The 19,849-nt window shown below is 45.4% G+C and overlaps 2 protein-coding genes across 4 annotated transcripts; both read left to right on the top strand.

Moving 5' to 3' along the window:
- The first annotated feature begins 1,607 nt into the window (after positions 1-1,607).
- Positions 1,608-14,258, top strand: LOC311360986 (endophilin-A2-like). 2 transcript variants are annotated; one of them, XR_014638529.1, is made up of 9 exons: positions 1,608-1,797; positions 5,353-5,421; positions 5,839-6,055; positions 6,778-6,911; positions 8,161-8,319; positions 9,426-9,529; positions 9,916-10,049; positions 11,433-11,706; positions 13,837-14,258. XR_014638529.1 is itself a non-coding variant. In XM_084481150.1 (8 exons), exons 1-8 carry the CDS (start codon positions 1,753-1,755, stop codon positions 11,618-11,620), a joined length of 1,050 nt encoding a protein of 349 aa, XP_084337276.1. In that variant the 5' UTR covers positions 1,608-1,752; the 3' UTR covers positions 11,621-11,840. The 2 variants fall into 2 exon arrangements, 1 of the variants encoding a protein (XP_084337276.1); XM_084481150.1 differs by lacking the exon at positions 13,837-14,258 and having other exon boundaries at positions 11,433-11,840.
- Positions 14,259-14,682: 424 nt separating this feature from the next.
- stap2a (signal transducing adaptor family member 2a) lies at positions 14,683-19,849 on the top strand (the record flags this gene model as incomplete). 2 transcript variants are annotated; one of them, XM_084480903.1, is made up of 11 exons in its annotated part: positions 14,683-14,805; positions 15,600-15,671; positions 15,763-15,882; positions 16,050-16,106; positions 16,535-16,686; positions 17,371-17,502; positions 17,637-17,706; positions 18,007-18,109; positions 18,491-18,586; positions 18,731-18,862; positions 19,264-19,849. In XM_084480903.1, the coding sequence occupies 11 exons, from the start codon at positions 14,698-14,700 to the stop codon at positions 19,317-19,319; spliced, it is 1,098 nt and encodes a 365-aa protein (XP_084337029.1). In that variant the 3' UTR covers positions 19,320-19,849. The 2 variants fall into 2 exon arrangements, with proteins under 2 accessions (XP_084337029.1, XP_084337028.1); XM_084480902.1 differs by having other exon boundaries at positions 14,698-14,805; positions 18,731-18,866; positions 19,238-19,849.

Genomic DNA, 19,849 nt, shown 5'->3' with positions numbered 1-19,849 from the left:
GATCCGATAGTTGTGGAAACACCAAGCACTTATTCACTCTTCTCCTCACAGGGCACGACCCAGTGGCCAGACAGAGGCAGCAGCTCCCCCCCCCACCCCCCCCCCCCCCCCTGTCCACCGGCCCCTCCGAGCTAGGCTTGCCCTTGACGTTCGTTGGAATGCATAGAAAGGCCGCATACAGACCTTTTTCTGTACGAGCAGCTTGTGACGCATTTGTGCAGAGTTCCAACAATACCTCCTCCTAAAGGGGACATGTTATACCACCAGGTGTGAGTGTGATAGAGGTATGTACACCTAGATGTATGTCGGAAAGATGAGCAACGTTTGCTACAGTCCACTGGGCAGGCCGCTAGACTGATCTATCTAGCGTACATCTAGGTGGACACGCCCACCTGTGATGTCAGAAGAGGCCCATTTTCAAAACGGCTTACAATGGCTAATCACACTCACACCTGGTGGTATAATATGTCCCCTTTAAACGTTTGCTTTCAACAACAAGCTTTATGACTAATGGAATACAGATGCTGGCCATAGAGGTGCGGTTTATATAACAACGCATTGGCTGCTAGAAGGATTTGGAACCGCTCCCGGAAGCATTTGTTTTCAGAACTTGAGGGGGACTGCGGGGGGGGTGGGGGGTGGGGCTAGCTATGCTCTCTGAGGTGACCATATCACTAGTGTCTTCTAGCCTTTCACACACCTTTGCACCTAAGATGAGACCCATAACTGTATAACTGTGGTGATTAGGGTTGCTCTGTTTGTGTGAATGTTCTCACAAAGTGTCAAAAGTCCTCCTTTTTATCCTAATATTGTAACATGACCTTTTACATGAAAAATAAATTAATTGCATAGGACTCAAAGGTTAATTTGATGATTCAGATTTGTTGTCTTTTTGCTGTGATTTTCATTCGTCAGTCTTTTCACAATTGTTGTCTCTTTGTCTTTGTCTTGTCAAGTTAGTGATCTACTTTATATTGAAATAATGGACTATTCCAAATTTGCCTCCCTGCTCTTTCCTTATGTTACTACTCCCGACACAGTGTAACTCACGACACAGTTCAATATATATATTGTAATATATGTTGTCCAATAAGATACATTATATGGGGTTTTAAGAATGTAATAAAAACAAGTTTTGAAACAAGGATATGTCTGTCTTTACTGTGCTCAAAATGTGTCTATATATTCTTGCCATGAGGTCAACTATCTAGTTACTAGATAGGTTAGAAACACTATTTAGTTAATAGATAGTTGACTGACTCCATGGCAAGAATATAGTGGTCTTACTGACCTGGTCAGATAGGCCTACTAGTACTAGATTGTGAAGTAGATTCTAGTATTTACTTCACAATCTAGTACCAGTAGGCCTATCTGACCAGATGGGGATATTCAAATGTCTATAAGCCATTATAAACTTTAAAAGGTTATAAAGCCGTTTGTTTTGGTTTTACTTGGCTGGCAGAAGTGGCTTACACGTCAATATTTGTTTATGTCTGTGATCAGGGTGATGTGAGCGTTAAATAGCTACGGTTGCTTTATCACCCCAGCAGAGCAGAGCCACCCCTCCTCAGTGTAAACTCTGCCAGGAAATACAGTGCGGCTGCCTGGTGGCGGGTTGGTTCTGCACTGTCGGTGCAAAGTTTGAAGACGTGTAAAAAACAGGGCAGTGGTCAAGGGAAGGCACAACTTGGTTTCAGACTTTCAAAGTTCTTCGCGCAACAGTTCGCTTTTGCAACAACTTGGCGATCGAGGATGTCTGTCGCCGGATTCAAGAAGCAGTTTTACAAAGCCAGCCAGGTAAGACAGTACACCCAGGGGTTAAGATCTTTATCACGCTTTAATACATTGGCAACAGAGCTAGCGTCGCGGCTAGCGAGGGGGTGAAAGTTTTGAGTCTTTAGTGGAGTTCATCGTATCGTATGTGTACGTGTACTAAACTAAAAGCACTCTTGCACTTCATTCAGGGTACGTGATTGAATTTAAATCAGGCTTAAACACACACACATATATATATATATATTTAAGATAGATAGTACGCCTTAACCAGGATCGTGGTGTACCAAGATAATGCTAAAGTTGTGTGCTAGCTGTCAGATGATAGCCTTTTCGGTCCCATTGTCATCATCACTACTGTCACTAAGTAGTGTTAACAAAGTGTAAACAAACATGAGGATTATGACTTTGCTTCGGACCAACAATGTGCGTTTTCGTGTTTTCTATTACTTTACGTCGCTTCAAGAAACGTGACGACTTTGTGTTGGAAAGCGTAAATTCATCAACATCCCCGATCTCTCTCTCTCTCTCTGCCGGGTTTCACTAAGGACATCATGGACTATTAGTTAGTCTGTTTAGACTGTTGTGTTTCATTAAGGACATCATGGACTATTGTCCTCTCTTTAGACTGTTGTGTTTCATTAAGGACATCATGGACTATTGTCCTCTCTTTAGACTTGTGTTTCATTAAGGACATTATGGACTATTGTCCTCTTTAGACTGTTGTGTTTCATTAAGGACATTATGGACTATTGTCCTCTCTTTTGACTGTTGTGTTTCATTAAGGACATTGTGGACTATTGTCATCTCTTTAGACTGTTGTGTTTCATTAAGGACATTATGGACTATTGTCCTCTCTTTTGACTGTTGTGTTTCATTGAGGACATTATGGACTATTGTCCTCTCTTTTGACTGTTGTGTTTCATTAAGGACATTATGGACTATTGTCCTCTTTAGACTGTTGTGTTTCATTAAGGACATTATGGACTATTGTCCTCTCTTTAGACTTGTGTTTCATTAGGGACTTCATGGACTATTGTCCTCTCTTTAGACTGTTGTGTTTCATTAAGGACATTATGGACTATTGTCCTCTCTTTAGACTGTTGTGTTTCATTAAGGACATTATGGACTATTGTCCTCTCTTTAGACTGTTGTGTTTCATTAAGGACATCATGGACTATTGTCCTCTCTTTAGACTGTTGTGTTTCATTAAGGACATTATGGACTATTGTCCTCCCTTTAGGCTGTTGTGTTTCATTAAGGACATTATGGACTATTGTCCTCTCTTTAGACTGTTGTGTTTCATTAAGGACATTATGGACTATTGTCCTCTCTTTAGACTGTTGTGTTTCATTAAGGACATTATGGACTATTGTCCTCTCTTTAGACTGCTGTGTTTCATTATGGACTATTGTCCTCTCTTTAGACTGTTGTGTTTCATTATGGACTATTGTCCTCTCTTTAGACTGTTGTGTTTCATTATGGACTATTGTCCTCTCTTTAGACTGTTGTGTTTCATTAAGGACATTATGGACTATTTTCCTCTCTTTAGACTGCTGTGTTTCATTAAGGACATTATGGACTATTGTCCTCTCTTTAGACGTGTTTCATTAGGGACATTATGGACTATTGTCCTCTCTTTAGACGTGTTTCATTAGGGACATCATGGACTATTGTCCTCTCTTTAGACTGTTGTGTTTCATTAAGGACATTATGGACTATTAGTTAGTCTGTTTAGACTGTTGTGTTTCATTAAGGACTTCATGGACTATTGTCCTCTCTTCAGACTGTTGTTTTAGTCTGGAATACTTTCTGGAAGTAGTTTTCTGAAATGGAGGGGATTCTAACTATTTTCCTCTGATGATGATGATGATGCCATTTCCCAACAAAGTTACTATCTAATCTACTTTGAGTTTTTTTGTATCGATTTCCTTCCTCTTTCCAGTTTGGTGTAGTTTGACATTGGCGTTGAATGTGTTATCTTGATTCCAACTAAATCAATGTGTCATATGGAGTATGATTAAGTAACCTGGGTGTGTGGCATAATCTGACAATCTACAACAATAAGGGACTGTAGTAAGTCAAAGTGAAGGAAGGAGAACCAAGTTAAGGTAACAATATGTCATGGCTGGAGCAACATCTTCATTTACATGATCAAAGCCTGTATGTGGTTCATAACATTATATACAGCTATGTGGGATTTACAAATGTATTGATATGCTTTGCTGCCATGCTTCTCTCTATCCCGCCTTAGAGTTGTCACTCCACACACATTTTATGTCGGGAGTGACAAAGTGCCAGGTGGAATCTCTGCTATTCATCCACCCAGACCAGATTCCAGATGCCTGGATTGTTTCAAAATGGATTGCGCCCTTTGTCTTCATTTGCATACGTTTTCTATGTGCTATGTTGCTGTACAGGTTGTTTGCTAGTATCCATTGGAACAGTATTGCGCTAACGACGGTTCTGCACACATCTCAATCATGTTGGTGAGATTAGGATTAGGTCCACCGTGTACAATTGTATTCCCTTTTAATTAAAATAAAATTCACTGGCCAAGCTATTAATCCAACCACAGGCTATATCTTGAGCCATGGATACATCCAATCCAATAGAGAAACCAGTGAGTCCACACTCGGTGTCCACTATTTATCCTTTTGTTGTAATATTTGACAAGACTATTAAAACTTAAACAGTGTTTAGGCTTATTTTACTTTATTCTAGACTGATGTATTCCACTGCAATCCATATTAAGAGATGTGGCTTCTTTCAGAATTTACCACGCCACATTTTTCTTGAAATGGCGTCTTTCCATTCGCACATTTTCGCTTTGTAAATATTTGGACCATGATCTCCGGTAGACATCTCCACATTACAGCTGGAGGTCACAATGCACATTACAGCTGGAGGTTCTGTGTGAGGGGCCTCAGACTCCACGTGGCTCAGTAGTTAGTCAACCCAGAGCAACACCTGCTTTGAGTTTCGGAACCAACCCGTGTGTTTCCATCAACTAACCATCGTGTGTGTGTGTGTGTGTGTGTGTGTGTGTGTGTGTGTGTGTGTGTGTGTGTGTGTGTGTGTGTGTGTGTGTGTGTGCGTGTGCGTGCGGAGCTAACAGTTGCAGCTCTCCAGCCAATAACAATGGGCTTACAGTGAAGTCGGTCCGTGTTGCTCTGTGGCCAAAGCAATCAAACGTTTGCTCATGATCCCTATAAGAGATGCAGGGCATGGTGTCAGGTGTGGTGAGGTCTAATCAGTAATATAGTGAATGCACTGAAGATCTGAAAGTTCAGTGATTGTTTTTTAGTTTAGTTTGTGAATCTTTTCAGTGGTGCTTTAGTGTAGGAAAGTCCTCTGGTTTTCTCCCGACCCGATAGAACCATGGCTGCCTCTAGTGGAAAGCATGAATTTCCATGAATGGAAACCCTCTGGGAACGGATGAACTTGCAGGATAGTCAAGATATTCATGAATGCAGGCCTGCCAGGTTTTTTTTTTTTTTTTTGTGGAATACTTTCAGATTAAATTGTTTTTGTATCTCTAGCAAATAAAAATAATATGCTCTTTTCTGTCATCATTAGTTGGTCAGTGAGAAAGTTGGAGGTGCTGAGGGAACCAAACTCGATGAGGACTTCAAGGACCTCGAGAGGGTGAGTGCGCGCACACACACACACACACACACACACACACACACACACACACACACACACACACACACACACACACACACACACACACACACACACACACACACACACACACACACACACACACACACACACACACACAGCGCTACCTCTGGTGACAATGTTGCAAATGGACCCACTAAATATTCCCACTTTGTTGAGATGTACTTTCTTGGAATTTACCATCTCTGTTGCAAACTGTTATGCATTACTTTATTATTTAAAAAATAAATCACAACTTAAGTTCTGATTTCTGTTGCAGCTCTGACAATTTCTTTCACTTTTCATTGTTTCTTAGTCTCACTTGTAGGTATGCTCAAAGACTAAAGGTGAATCTAATGTCTCCCCTCCCCCCGCCACCCCCTTACCCCATCCCACCAGAAAGCGGACATCACCAGCAGAGCAGTGCTGGATGTCATCGCCAAAACCTCCGAGTACCTCCAGCCCAACCCCACCGCCAGAGCCAAGCTGACCATGCTCAACACGGTGTCCAAGATCCGCGGGCAGGTGAACAGCCCCGGCTACCCACAGTCGGAGGGCCTCCTGGGGGAGAGCATGGTCAAGTTTGGACGGGAGATGGGCGACGACACTAACTTTGGTAGGGAGGGAGCCCACACTCACAAAGCGCCACTGGCAGTGAAGTAAAATGCTCCTCCCTTAATGAGCATGAGTAGCAATGAGTCCCATACTCATTGCTACTCATGCTCATTAAGGGAGGAGCATTTTAGGTCGTACTGAAGGAGGTTCACTGGGAGTCTGTGGAGGTTAGGGCTTGAGCTCAAAACCTTTTCAGCTGGAAGACTAACACCCTCACCGCTAGTCTATCCTTCCCTAGACTATTGAAGAATGAAATAAGCGGAGAAGGAAAGTTTGGAGGTTTGGCGCCTTTGCATAGAGAAGGGACTTAACATCGTTTTTTTTTTTGGAATATAAACATTTTCAGAGTGGGGATAAACGCAAGTCATGTTTTGGTTTGGTCCAAGGGGATTAGTATTAATGGTAGGACCCATTAGTCCAGCTTAAATGTATTTATATACATTACATAAACAAGCCGCATCTCAGGGTGAGGCCGGCCTTGCAGAACGGGGTTTGTCATCACTAACTTTGCTTACTGTGCCAATGCACGTCATTAAAATGCAACGCATTAGCCTGTTTAACATAATGTCAGAAGTGTGTGTGTGTGTGTGTGTGTGTGTGTGTGTGTGTGTGTGTGTGTGTGTGTGTGTGTGTGTGTGTGTGTGTGTGTGTGTGTGTGTGTGTGTGTGTGCGTGCGCGCGCGTGCGCACGCCTGTTCATGTGTGTTTTATTTGTACTATGCAGGGGGGGCGCTCTTGGACGTCGGCGAGTCAATGAAGAGGCTGGCAGAAGTGAAGGATTCGCTGGATATCGACGTCAAACAGAACTTTATTGATCCTCTGCAGGCCATCGCTGACAAGGACATCAAAGACATCCAGGTGAAAATAGTCCTCCATTAAATGCTGCAAACCGCTAACTTAAGACTTTTGATAATGTGTTAAATTCCCAAAATTGATGTACAATGATGAAAAATCCTTGGCAGAGAAAATAAATGGTCACCAAATAGGGCTGTGCGATATGATATATATATATATATATATATATATATATATATCGGGGGACGAGAGAAACACTTTACTTTGCTGCTTACTGCTTACGTTCACTACACCTACGCGACAAATACAGAAACAAACACGGAGGAGCATGAGACAGAACAGTCTGAGGCAGAACCAGAGTCAAAAGATGTGATTTATTTTTTGTTAATTTTTTTTTTTAAAGGTGACATATTGTACCACCAGGTGTGAGTGTGATTAAACGGCTTGTAACGGCTAATCACACTCACACCTGGTGGCATGTCATGGGACCTTTTTAAAGAACAGCAAGTCTCAAACGAGTTGAAGGGGTCTTTAGGGTCCGGGTATGTGAAGCTTTGTTCTGGACAGCCGTACATTTGGATGATGGCGTCCTAGAGTGGGTAGGGCTTCTCAGTATAACGCTACGGTGTATGTGGATGGGTGGGGCTCCGTCGGAGCAGCGGTTCATTCGGACGTCCGTGTCCGGGTTAGGGTGAGGGTTAAGCTCAGTATAATCCCAGGGTGTGTGGCGTCTTTTTTATATACAACATCGCTCATTATAACGCTCACACAGAACGACGATGCAATAAAAGTACTGAATCTCCAGCACTAAAGTTTTCTGAAACTGAGTGATGTTTACTGTTTATTTCCATATCGTTATCGTTATTTGCTGCACTATTGGAGAATTCAGATTTCTTGTAACTGTGATTTTTACTATAATATTTATTTCGTTTTTTTTATATGTCTGATATCCTTTATTTTTTTCTCCCTAATTTGTGACCGTTCTGCGCAACATAATTTCCAAATAAGAGGAGAAAAGAGAACGCTTTAATTAGTATTTAGTTGAAAGGATTATAAAAAAAATAGTCAAGCGGCATGTTGTTATTCTGGGTAGACATTTTGTTCATAGAATTTACAGAAAGTGTACTATTACATGATATATACTGTGTATATATATATTGTTATCAAGCTATGAAATGACCCATATCGTGAGAGAAGATTTTGTCCATATCGCACAGCCCCATCACCAAAGATCTTCATTTTCACGTTTTGTCATTACTTGGACTCTGTCTGTCTGTCTGTCTGTCGATGCTAACCTCTCTCAAATCTGCAGCACCACCTGAAGAAGCTGGAGGGCCGCCGGCTGGACCTGGACTACAAGAAGAAGCGGCAAGGGAAGATCCCGGACGAGGAGTTCAGACAGGCCCTGGAGAAGTTCCACGAGTCCAAAGAGCTGGCGGAGGTCTCCATGCACAACCTGCTGGAGACGGACGTAAGTGGGATCTGCACCCAACAGAAGGAAAATAACGTATGGTGTTTATAGGAGACCATTATTACGTCAATACGTGATACTGACCTTATCTCCTTAATAAGGTGGAAAAGATCACGTGATAACAATAAACCTATAAACGTCGATACGTGATACTGAGCTCGTCACTTAATTACAATAACAGCAAAGCATTCGCAACCGAGTGATTCCCCTGATGTCACGCCCTGTCGCAGAAACTGACCGGGAGCATAACACTAGTTAGTTATAGTAAATTCATCTGCACTGATTAAACTGTGTGTCTTCAGCGAAGAATCAAGTAAAACTCCTCGTGCCATAAGCACTCATGTTTCCCATGTGAATACAGAAGTGCCTTAGGAGTTCCCACGTTGTTACGTGCTATGTCCAGTGTCATGTACGAACAGGGTGGCTTTCTGGTATTCACGTGGTTGAATGGTTTCAGTTATCAGTAAGCTTAGTGTTATGTGACTGCGACGCATTCGTTTCAGATCGTCCAATGAATAATCAAAACTTGATTTATGTTCACAGTGAATACCCACTTCACAATGTTAATGATTCTATCACACTATCATATTGAACCTCTGTAGTAGTTTCTGTGTGCGTTTCTAGAACTGGCCAGACTCACCTAAGACCTCCCCAGTCCATAATTACACAGCGGCCGGTTACAGGGTCTATGACCGGAGCTCATTGGTATTTCTCTAGAGGCATGTCATTAGCTGCTGTCCTGCTGTATACATAACAACTTGGCACGACAGTCAGAAGGTTCAACGAGCTGTGTGTCAGGTCTCCATGACGGCACAGGTTTTTTTCCATTAACTTGCTCCGGCAAACTAGTCCAACCTGTCTTTTGTGGTGGTTTATACAGTGGCCTATTTTTAGTCTTCACCTAGGTTCCTGCATTCGTTGACAGATCACCTGATCTACACAAATGCGGCGGGTGTATGAGTCACATTTAAGGGGTGTGTGTGTGTGTGTGTGTGTGTGTGTGTGTGTGTGTGTGTGTGTGTGTGTGTGTGTGTGTGTGTGTGTGTGTGTGTGTGTGTGTGTGTGTGTGTGTGTGTGTGTGTGTGTGTGTGTGTGTGTCCGTCCAGGTGGAGCAGGTGAGCCAGCTGTCCTCCCTGGTGGAGTCCCAGGTGCAGTATCACCGGCAGGCCGTGCAGATTCTGGAAGAGCTGTACGAGAAGCTGGGACAAAGGTGGGCACTGTCGGTAGCTCAGTGAGGATTAGTAATCGATAGGACGCTTCGGATACACTTAGGACGGTAACAGTTGAGCCCAGCGAATAATAAAGGTCATTACTGTGTTTTTAAAACGGCAAGAAATAAACCCATTGGCTTTTCCCCCCCCCCCCCCCCATGGCTCCTGGTTTTTGATGCTACGTATGCTGTAATCTACTCCTCCACGGTTGTAAAAAAAAACGTATTCCTATCATTGACTCAGACCCCAATAAATCGGAGCCAACTCTTTTTCCAATCAACTCTTTTCCCCAATCCCGCCGGCACACCCCGGGGAACTGTTTGCACTGCGCGTCTCATCGAGGGTTTCTCACTGCTGTTTTTTTTAAACCCCCGTGTGTTGTCAGGGTGACGGAGGCCCAGTCCAGGCCCAGGCGGGAGTACACCCCCAAGCCCAAGCCCACCGTGGACTACGGAGAGCCCGAGCAGGCCAACAGAGGCTACGCGGCTCCCGCGGCCAACCCGCCGTCGTACTCCGCCGGTGAGACTCCGACGTGTGCGTGTGAATGAACTTGAACCGGCGGCCACAGTCGTCTGTTTACTGCTGCCGCCGCACGCGACTGTCCGTAATGTTTACATTTATACTCTTTAAGTACAAAAAAAGGAGCTGTGTGCAATGCACATCCCACCTTCTGGCCAGGTGTGCAGGACAAATAAAGTAGTATAAATGGCATAAAATAAATATAAATATAAGCATAAATATAAAGGCAAAATTATAATTTTGCCTGAAGAAGACCCAATAGGGTCGAAACGTTGCTGTGAATTATTCATTCAATTAATATGGGAGCTTAAGCAGTGCTGCGGACATTACGTTTCTTTCACTCTCCATTTAAACTCTGACTTTAAATTTCCACTACTCGTATTGTGTGTGTTTTTAGTGTATTCTTTCGTTGTAGTTATTGTTGATTTTTTTTTTTTTTTTGTAATGAAATTGTCCTCAATCTAAATAAACCTCATACTGCCAATGTCCAGGTCCGTCCTTCCGGGGACCCTCGTTCAAGAACAGAAGGCGTGAGTGTGTTGGCTAGCGATGGCACCGTTAAGCACAGCCCCCACCACTGTGGGAGGGTGCCTGACTGGTGCCGGACTGGTGCCGGACTGGTGTGATAACTCAGTTGGATGGTGTTGATGGTGTTGACTAATGCCTTTTTGTAACTCCTGTGTATCTGTTGGGTTCTAACAGTGGACTAACTAAATGACGGTCGACGACTAACTGTACATGAAGTAGGAACTGGGAAGTCTAAATCTAACCGCATTTCATTCTCGTCCGATGGAGTTTATTCATAGTGACTGCTGCTTTGATGTACTTCTGATAACTCACTCACTGATGAACCTCCGGGCCCTCCGACAGAGAATTAATGCACCGTTTTCTTTGTATGTGTTAATGGAAAGAGACGGAAGGAAAATGGCCTAAAACGGGGCTCCTGCTTGGATCGCCAGTGACTAACGCTTGAGCCTCCCTGCTGCGTGGAAGCTCAGTGGTCTCGATTGTTCTTTGACGTGCACGACGTAAACGGCACCCGCTAACACGTCGCACATAAACCCAATCCCGTGTGATTAGATGAACTAATCTTGTTTAAAGGGCATTTCTACCAATCTCGTCAATCTCCTTTCACCTTTCCTTTCTCTCTCCCTCTCTCTCTCTTTCTCTCTCTCTCTATTCTCCATTTTCTATTGAAAATGTCTCTCTCTCTCTCTCTCTCTCTCTCTCTCTCGCTCTCTCTCTCGCTCTCTTCTCTCTCTCTCTCTCTCTCTCTCTCTCCTAATCCCACCTTGTTCCGCACAAAATGTCTTCTATTGAAAATGTCTCTCTCTCTCTCTCTCTGTCTCTCTCTCTCTCTCTCTCCCCCTCCCCCTCCCCCAGCGGAGCCCAGCTGTAAGGCTCTGTACGACTTTGAGGCCGAGAACCCCGGCGAGCTGAGCTTCCGCGAGGGCGACCTCATCACCCTGACCAGCCGCATCGACGAGAACTGGTTCGAGGGCACCGTACACGGCCTGGTGGGCTTCTTCCCCAACAACTACGTCGAGGTGGTGGTGCCGCTGAGCCACTGAAGACGGACTGAGCAGGAGGGGGAGGAGGAGGAGGAGGAGGAAGAGGAAGAAGAGGAGGAGGAAGTGATGCGGGTGATTATGATGATGTGAGACATTCAATCGTTTAAAGGGGCATTCTGTCACGGGAATTTTCTTTTTAGAAAAAGATCTCCATAAAGGCAAATGCTAGTTTTTTTCTTGGCTTACTAATAACTAGCTATATATATATATATATATATATATATATATATATATATATATATATATATATATATATATATATATATGGACAAATAAAGATGGGTGGGATTTGAAAAACAAGTCAAATTACAAAAGGGAAAGCACAATTTGTGAGCGTGCTCACGTCGCTCTCACATTCTCGCTGTCAAAGTACTTCCTGCACGAGTCGGAGCTGACGAAGAAGGGCTAATCTGTTTGTTAAAAAGTGCGAGTACTTTATACTGACAATTGCATTGTTTAAGGGAAACAAAAAATATATATATTGACTCCATTCTCTGTTTATCAATTGTTCACCACACAAATGGCTCTCATAAATGATTATGAACATTATCTTACTACGTTAAGTTTTACTTTATTTCCTATCTCTCTGCCGGCAATCTAGATGTCTTATACTTTGCTGCCATCTAGCAGTGCACACAGCAGGTTCAGTTGGGAACGGCCTTAATTAAACTCGCCCGTAGGGGGCGTACTTTTCCTACATGGTGGCTCCGGCCTCTTGATAATAAGGGGACACTTTCTGCGTTCTGAACGTCGCCAGCAGCGAGCTTTTCCGTCACCATCTGCCTTGAGACTCGTACCAGGATTATTGTTTGACTGCAATCTCCACATACTAACACACACACACACACACACACACACACACACACACACACACACACACACACACACACACACATAGTTGAATATTTGTTTAGTATAATCTGCAAGTTGTCGTATCAAACCTCTTTTGTGTGTCGAATTGAATTGCATTAAGCAGGACCTTGTAAACATATCGTTTCAATGGAAACTTGAAATCTCTTCAGGTACAGGAATGAAACTGCTGCTGTATAATTTACTTTAATCAACCCCCCCCCCCCCTTTTATCTCACATTTGTACTATCTTACTAAAAACCAATAACACTAACTGCCGGTTCTTCAGAAGAATACTAAAAGCCATAAACACAGCCCTAACTGGTGTTTTCCGAGGCTTAGAGATGGTACTGCTGGCAGTATCGCTGACAAATCCTTGTGGGGCCTCGTCCCCATTGTTTACCGATAACCTCACTGTGAGCTTGTCTATACTATTATGGACGGTAATTACACGGGGCGAACCCTGTCGCTATGTAAAACTATGCTTTGGCGTTGAATGGAAAATTCATTAGACAAGTTGCGGGCATGCTCCTAGCCAGAGAACCTAGACCTCCGCTCCCCCCCTCCCCATTGTGTACATTCTTAAAGGAGCGCCTCAGGTTTTACTAACATTTAAGCCTGTTAGGGAGCAACCAAGAACTAGTAACTATCTGCTCTGGGTGAACTTTCTCCTATCGGCATCTCTGTTATGAAAGCAGCTGCGCTCCCATCTCATCTCCCCTCTAAACTGGAAGTGGAACAGACGGGTCTTTATAAAGAGGAAGGGCAGACAACAGTGGATTATTGCCCCGCCCCCCTCCTCCTCTCCGGACTCTTCTCTATTTACCACCTGCCCCTGCTGCACCCCTGTCTCCTCTTAGGCCCCCCCCCAACCCCCCCCCCCCCCCCCCCCCCAATAACCTCTTTCTCTGAGCCATCACTCTTAATCGTTCCACTTACAGTAGCACACACATAAACAGTGGGGCTGCATGCATGCAGTTTTGTGGGTCATTTGTATGTGCGTTGCATTTTGACGGCCACAGACTTCTCCGGCTGTGTGCTGTTGTGAGTCATCGACCAGCGTGGTGACCAGGTGTGGCGACAGCCCGCCTCGTTAAGGGTCACGTCAGAAACCGGTTAGGAGGGTAAAGGAGGGCGGGGGTGTGTGAGCATAGTTTAGGTTGCGCTGTAAAGCAAGCATGGTAAAACATTGATGATGAATGATTTCACATCGCACAGTGCTCACGTTATATCATTTGTGTGTGTGTGTGTGTGTGTGTGTGTGTGTGTGTGTGTGTGTGTGTGTGTGTGTGTGTGTGTGTGTGTGTGTGTGTGTGTGTGTGTGTGTGTGTGTGTGTGTGTGTGTGTGTGTGCTGCCGTCGGTGAAGGATTAGGAGTTCTGTAGTGGTGGCTGTCGTGATGATTTTCCTATGATGGGCCAGCCCGTTGCATCAAAACAGACGTCTAGGATGCAGTGTTTTTTATGAAATAAGTATTATCAGACCATATAGCTTTATGTTAATATGTTGGATATAAATAATATTTTCTGTGTATGTATTTTTTTTTTTTGTGCCATGCATGTGTCTTCATGATTGCTTTTTGGGGATGTCCAATGCGATATCACATTGTTGTGATTGTGAGACTGTGGGAAGAATAAAAGCAGGATTATCCCCGATTATTATTATTTTTTTTTTGGATAAACGGATTATCCCCGTTATCCTGCATAATGTTTAACCTGAAATGTTGTCTATTGCTATGTCGAGGTGAATGGATGCTCCTTTTTTCTTTATAAAATAAATGATGGATACGTTTAAAAAAAAAAAAAAAGTTTTTTGGTGTAATCTGTAAAGAAATCTCGAATCTAGAATGCATAAACAATTGTTGGATTTGTGTGTTGGACACCGTTGCGTAAATACCTACATTTTATGTTATGACATTTTTAAATATTACCTTTTAAATATTAGTCTACTACATATTTTAGATTTTAATACATCATACCTAAATTCATTGAAAATCCAATTTCCTAATTCCTCTCATTAGCATGCATTCTTCCCTAAACACACACAATACTTCCCTCCACAATATTTCTCCTTTCCATGGTACCACTTCCATGACCGGGGTAGGGAGGTACAGCAGACAGCTGAGCTGGGGGGTATTTCCATGGCAATATCTCATCGGGGGAAGGCGTGTCACTCACAGAATTACTTAGCGCCCCTTTGTCCTCGGTCGGTGCCCAGCCAGAGACACTCATGGCGGTTGCACCCGTCAAGCAGCGCTCGGCTGCGGGAGGCACCCGGGCGCAGCTACCGCCGTGCTACTATGAAGGTTATTTGGAGAAACGAGGACCCAAGGAGAAGGTAGGCATGCCATTTACAGGTAAAGTGTCAGATTGTTGCCGGGTGGTCAGTCTGCGTCTAGACGCTAAAACGCAACCCGGCTAATCCCTCTCTATTCTATAAGGAGCTGTCAACTTCCTTATTGTGCTCCAATGGGCTAGGGAAGGCGATGCAAATAAATGTGTCGCGGTGGTCTTTTTATACATTGCGTCATAGTTCGTTTATCAACTTCATTCATTTCGCTTCGTGCTGCGTTATCAATGAATGAATGAGTCATTGTAGAATGCCGTGTGTTGACAGAATAGCACTGCGCGTCGCATCTCATTCAATCCTAGCTAAACATATGAGCAGTGAGTCAGCCTCAGGACTGCATTGAAATGTATTTTGTATAATATAAATAACCTGCATACACGATATGCTATATACTATTCTGTTAATTACCGATTCAAATGTAATAAATACAAGCTCACACAACTTAACCCGACTGGCTGCAGCTAAATCAAGGATTTGGAATCGAATTGTGAATAAAGTAATTAACAGTTAACATTGGCATCGAAAAATACGCAAGGGGAAGCGAATGTGCTTTTATAGGGATGGGTTAGAGCCACATGCCATTTGACCACAGCAGCTAATGGAGCCTGGCTCAGGTGCAGGTGGGGGTAGTGATCCCTGGCCACAGATTGAACGCAGCTGAGGCTCAGTTCCTATTTCTCTCCTGGGACAGTAGATGGGCAAGAGACAAAGACAATGAGCCCAGCCCTATTGACGTCAGATGTGGAACGAAAGTGTGCCTTATGTTATATTCTCATTATTAGGCATCCAGGCGACTGTGGAGCAGTCTATGCGGGAACGCCATGTTTTTCTTCAACAATGCCAAAGACACTCACGTGAGTTTGGCCCGTTAAGGTGACATCGTTTACCCTCACCTGTGGTTGAGATAAGTCATCCATTATGTGTGTGTTTGTCGGTGTCTTTCAGTACGTAGAGCGGTTGGACCTCAGCGGTTTCGTGTCTCTGAGGGACGACTGTAGCCGAGACAGGAACCTGGAGGCCGCACGGCTCATTCTGCGCATGAAGGACGGGGAGACCAAAATCACGGTAACGTGTGCTGTCACACACACACACACACACACACACACACACACACACACACACACACACACACACACACACACACACACACACACACACACACACCTTCTAACATGACAGTAAATAGTTTTAGTAAGTATCTCCCTGGTCTTATCTGCTGTGTTATTTTCCAGGCACCCAACTTGGAGTCAAGGGAGCTTTGGAAAGGGTTCCTCTACTCTGTAGTAGATGTAAGTAAAAATCACACACACACACACACACACACACACACACACACACACACACATCCCCCCAGGCCTGGATTATCTTCACTCACACACACATGCAGTCTCACCCTTGTCTGTTTGCTAAACACACTTGTCTACCTCAGGCTCACATAGAGATACTCGGTGGTGGATTAGACATGGGCGCATGTAACAATCGGGTGTTAAGTTTAGGTTGTTGTTTCCGTAAGGGCCACACATGGGACCTTAGGGGCCTCTGGAATGAAGCTAACAGGGAACACACGAGGATCAGTGACGGATATCCGAGCCCCTAAATCTACCGAAAAACCTCAAGATTCTGACTTGCACTCTTCTTCACAGACGACAATAACCTAAAGTGAAGTGTCGTACTCAATCACACATCCTCCACATCCCCTCTTTCCTCTTGACTGCAGCTCAATGTCCCAGCATGCCTCACTCTGCTGCCCGGCCAGCTGCAGATGCTTAAGGAGGTGGTGGACAAGGAGCGGTCGCGACGCAGAGCGCGCACGCCCACGCGCGCCCCTCCCTCGCCGCTCTCGGTCCCCTTAGTGGGGGAGATCCCGGCGTGAGTAGCCGTTGTAGCCTAGCGCATGTTTCGGATGTTTTGTCCGTTTCTTCAAGCGCCCGTGTTTATTTTTTTAAACCGCGCTGTGTATCTTTAATTCAAACTTCTTTTGACTAGTGTGCAATAGTAAATATTATACAAAGTGTGCTAACCTCGTCTCTCTCATTGTTATGAGGTACACTAGGTTGTACAGCACACATTTTCTTTAATATTGTGTGTGGGTGTGTGTGTGTGCGTGTGTGTGTCTGTATCTATGACTGTCTGTCTGTGCGTCTGTGCGTGTGCCTGTCTGTGTCTGTGTGTCTCTGTGTGTGTGTATTTATGCGTGTGCATGTGTGTGTGCGCGTGTGTGTGTCTGTGTCTGTGTGTCTATGTGTGTGTGTCTGTGTATGCGTGTGCGTTCCGTGTGTGTGCGTGTGTGTGTGTCTGTGTATGCGTGTGCGTTCCGTGTGTGTGCGTGTGTGTGTGTGCGTGTGTGTCTGTGTATGCGTGTGTGCGTTCCCTGCGTGTGCGTGTGTGTACGCATGTGTGTTCCCTGCGTGTGCGTGTGTCTACGCGTGTGCGTTCCCTGCGTGTGTCTACGTGTGTGCGTTCCCTCCGTGTGTGTGTCTATGCGTGTGTGTCTGTGTACGCGTGTGCGTTCCCTGCACGTGCGTGCGTGCGTGCGTGCGCGTGCATGCACAGGTGCTTCCGGCCGGTGTCCCGCACGGAGGCGGAGGTGCTGCTGGAACGCCACCCGGACTGCGGCAACATGCTGCTGCGCCCGGGCAGGGACGGCTGCTCCCTGGCTGTCACCACGCGGCAGGACCTCAACGGGTACCGCCGCCGGGGGGGGGGGGGATGGGGGGGGGGAGGGGACGCATGACACCGCCACCGCCACCGCCACGCATCGTGTACTTCCTCTGTTGGTTTGATTGGTTCTTTGTCTGTGTTTCCTCACACACACACAGGTCGGTGTTTCGGCATTACCGAGTGACCCAGAGGGAGCAGGGAGGCTATATCATAGATGTAGAGAACCCAGTGAGTGCATCACATTCACCCCCCCCCCCCCCATTCAACCCCCCCCCCCCCCCGTGACCCACATTCTCCCCACAGGGGAGAATTCATTTAGCTTCCTTAACCATGAGCTTGATGGTTGTAGCTTTGCAAAAGCCAAATCTCTTTCACCTATATGCTATATACATGCTGTACTATACGTACTGTAATATACGTATATAACATATTTGATCACATTACAGCAATGAAAATACGTCCGAGTCTGCCTGCCGGTATGTAAGAAGAGGACCCACCCCCGCGTGTGACTGTGTGTCTTGTTCGTAGATTCCCTGCTCCTCGCTCCACGAGGTCATCGACGCCCTGGTGGAGAAGACGGCGGGGACCCTGCAGCCCTTCCTCCTGGAGGAGCCCTACGAGGAGAACATCAGTGAGCTCCGCGCGCTACTGCGCTCCTTAGAGGAGGCCGTGCCGGTCTGCCGACACTTTTGGCGGCGCTTTTGGCATCGGTTCCAAAAGATTGAAGTGTTTGTTTACCTTTGTGGCGAGGTTGTGCTCACGCTAAATGCTATTTGGCAGACTTGTACAAAGAAGACAATACGATTTAGACTAATTGTCTTTGTAACAGAGGTTTAGTGAAGCCAGAAGAAACGGTTTAATCAACCAGACCAGTATTGTTCTTTGGAGTCCTGAAATACTAGGGCCCTCTTCTTATTTTTTTTTTCCTTTACAGTAGTATCACAATGTTACGGTGCTCGCAACTCATAACAACAAGACCAATGAGTTGGGTTCTTTCTCTCGTCGTCAACAGCGTATGTTTCCTCCAACGACGAGAACGGAGAGAGGATGCTCCACACCGCCCCGTCCAGCCCCCTGCCCAGGGCCCCGGCCCTCCCCCCTAAACAAGGTATCCCCTAGCTTCACCCCCCCCCCCCCCCTCCATGTGTGACTGTGTGCCACTTCCAGTAGGGCAAACCCCCCCACTGAAGGAGTCTGGGCACGCCTCTGACCAGCTCCACCTTTCTGTCTTCCCCCCCCTCCCTGGCTCCAGATCGGTTGTCCAGTAAACCGCTGCCCCGCTCCCCCGCCCCCGACCGCCGCATCCTGACGGCGGCGGCGGTGCCGTCCTCCCCCACCAACCCCATGAGGAGACTCATCCTGTCCCCCTCGCCTCTCGCACAATGTAGGTGTTTCCCCCTTTGCCTGCACGATGCTCTTCGTACACGTCACGTACGGAGCGTGTCTTTGTTGTGGGCCGGTTTTCGTTTGACGCTGTATTTTAAAGTTCAAGTTCTTTAGTTACTTTACTTTTGTACCCAGGGGTAGATTTTGTTTGGTATAGAGTCATCATACACACACACACACATAGGAAAAGACGTGGAGGAACATCCAACATCAAACATCATCCCAACAAAACGGCGAAATGACACTAGTTCTACAGGTCCAGATTGAAATGATGCAGTGAACCAAAACAAATAGTGAAACAACATAATAACTCTCAACGTAATAACTGTTTAGGTTTGAAAGCACGAGGTAAAATATGAATAAATAATGGTAGTACTTTTTTGGTGCTTCCACCACCAGCTCTGAACGAGGAACTGAAAATGAAGCTGGAGAAGAGACGAGCCAGCCAGGAGTGATCCCCCGTTTCCACCAGCATCAACCACGAGGAGCCAGACGACACTCCGCGCTGCCAAACTACCCTGGATCTGCCACGGGACCCTGTAGCCACAGCTGTACAGTGTGACTCTTCATCTTGTGCCTTCTGAGGTGGAAAAAACACGTGAAAGGAGTGACTCCTTATCACCCCATATGCTGCGTCTTAGAACATTTCTGAGGAGGCTCATAGGCTGTGTCAGAGATGGATTGGAATGACTTTGCACAGGACGTGTTGAACCAGAACAAGAACAAGGCAAAGATACTGCCATCTCAGTAGGACTCCAGTTTACACCAGTGCAACGTGCTGCCCATTACTATGGATCAAAGACCCATAATTCAGTTTAGTCTGTGAAAGAACTAACCTCACATTTTTTTGTACGCAGTTTTGTCTACACTCGTCGACATTCAAGGAACCTAGATGACTTTCTGCTGAAAAGAAATGTGTACAAAATAGACACAGACACGCTTAACTGAGCCCGTCCATTGTGTCTGTCTGACAACACAACCTGTC

The sequence above is a fragment of the Micromesistius poutassou genome (genome assembly GCF_964030765.1).
Source record: "Micromesistius poutassou genome assembly, chromosome: 16".
Classification (NCBI taxonomy): Eukaryota; Metazoa; Chordata; class Actinopteri; order Gadiformes; family Gadidae; genus Micromesistius; species Micromesistius poutassou.
The sequence above is the reverse complement of the archived record's forward strand: the minus strand, read 5'-3'. Positions and strand labels throughout refer to the sequence as shown.

Bases quoted from the DNA above. Each gene is read 5' to 3' on its own strand.
- LOC311360986 (XM_084481150.1), top strand. From the start codon at position 1,753: ATGTCTGTCGCCGGATTCAAGAAGCAGTTTTACAAAGCCAGCCAG. The intron at 1,798-5,352 runs GTAAGACAGTAC...TGTCATCATTAG, and splicing joins AGTTTTACAAAGCCAGCCAG to TTGGTCAGTGAGAAAGTTGG. The intron at 6,912-8,160 runs GTGAAAATAGTC...TCAAATCTGCAG, and splicing joins AGGACATCAAAGACATCCAG to CACCACCTGAAGAAGCTGGA.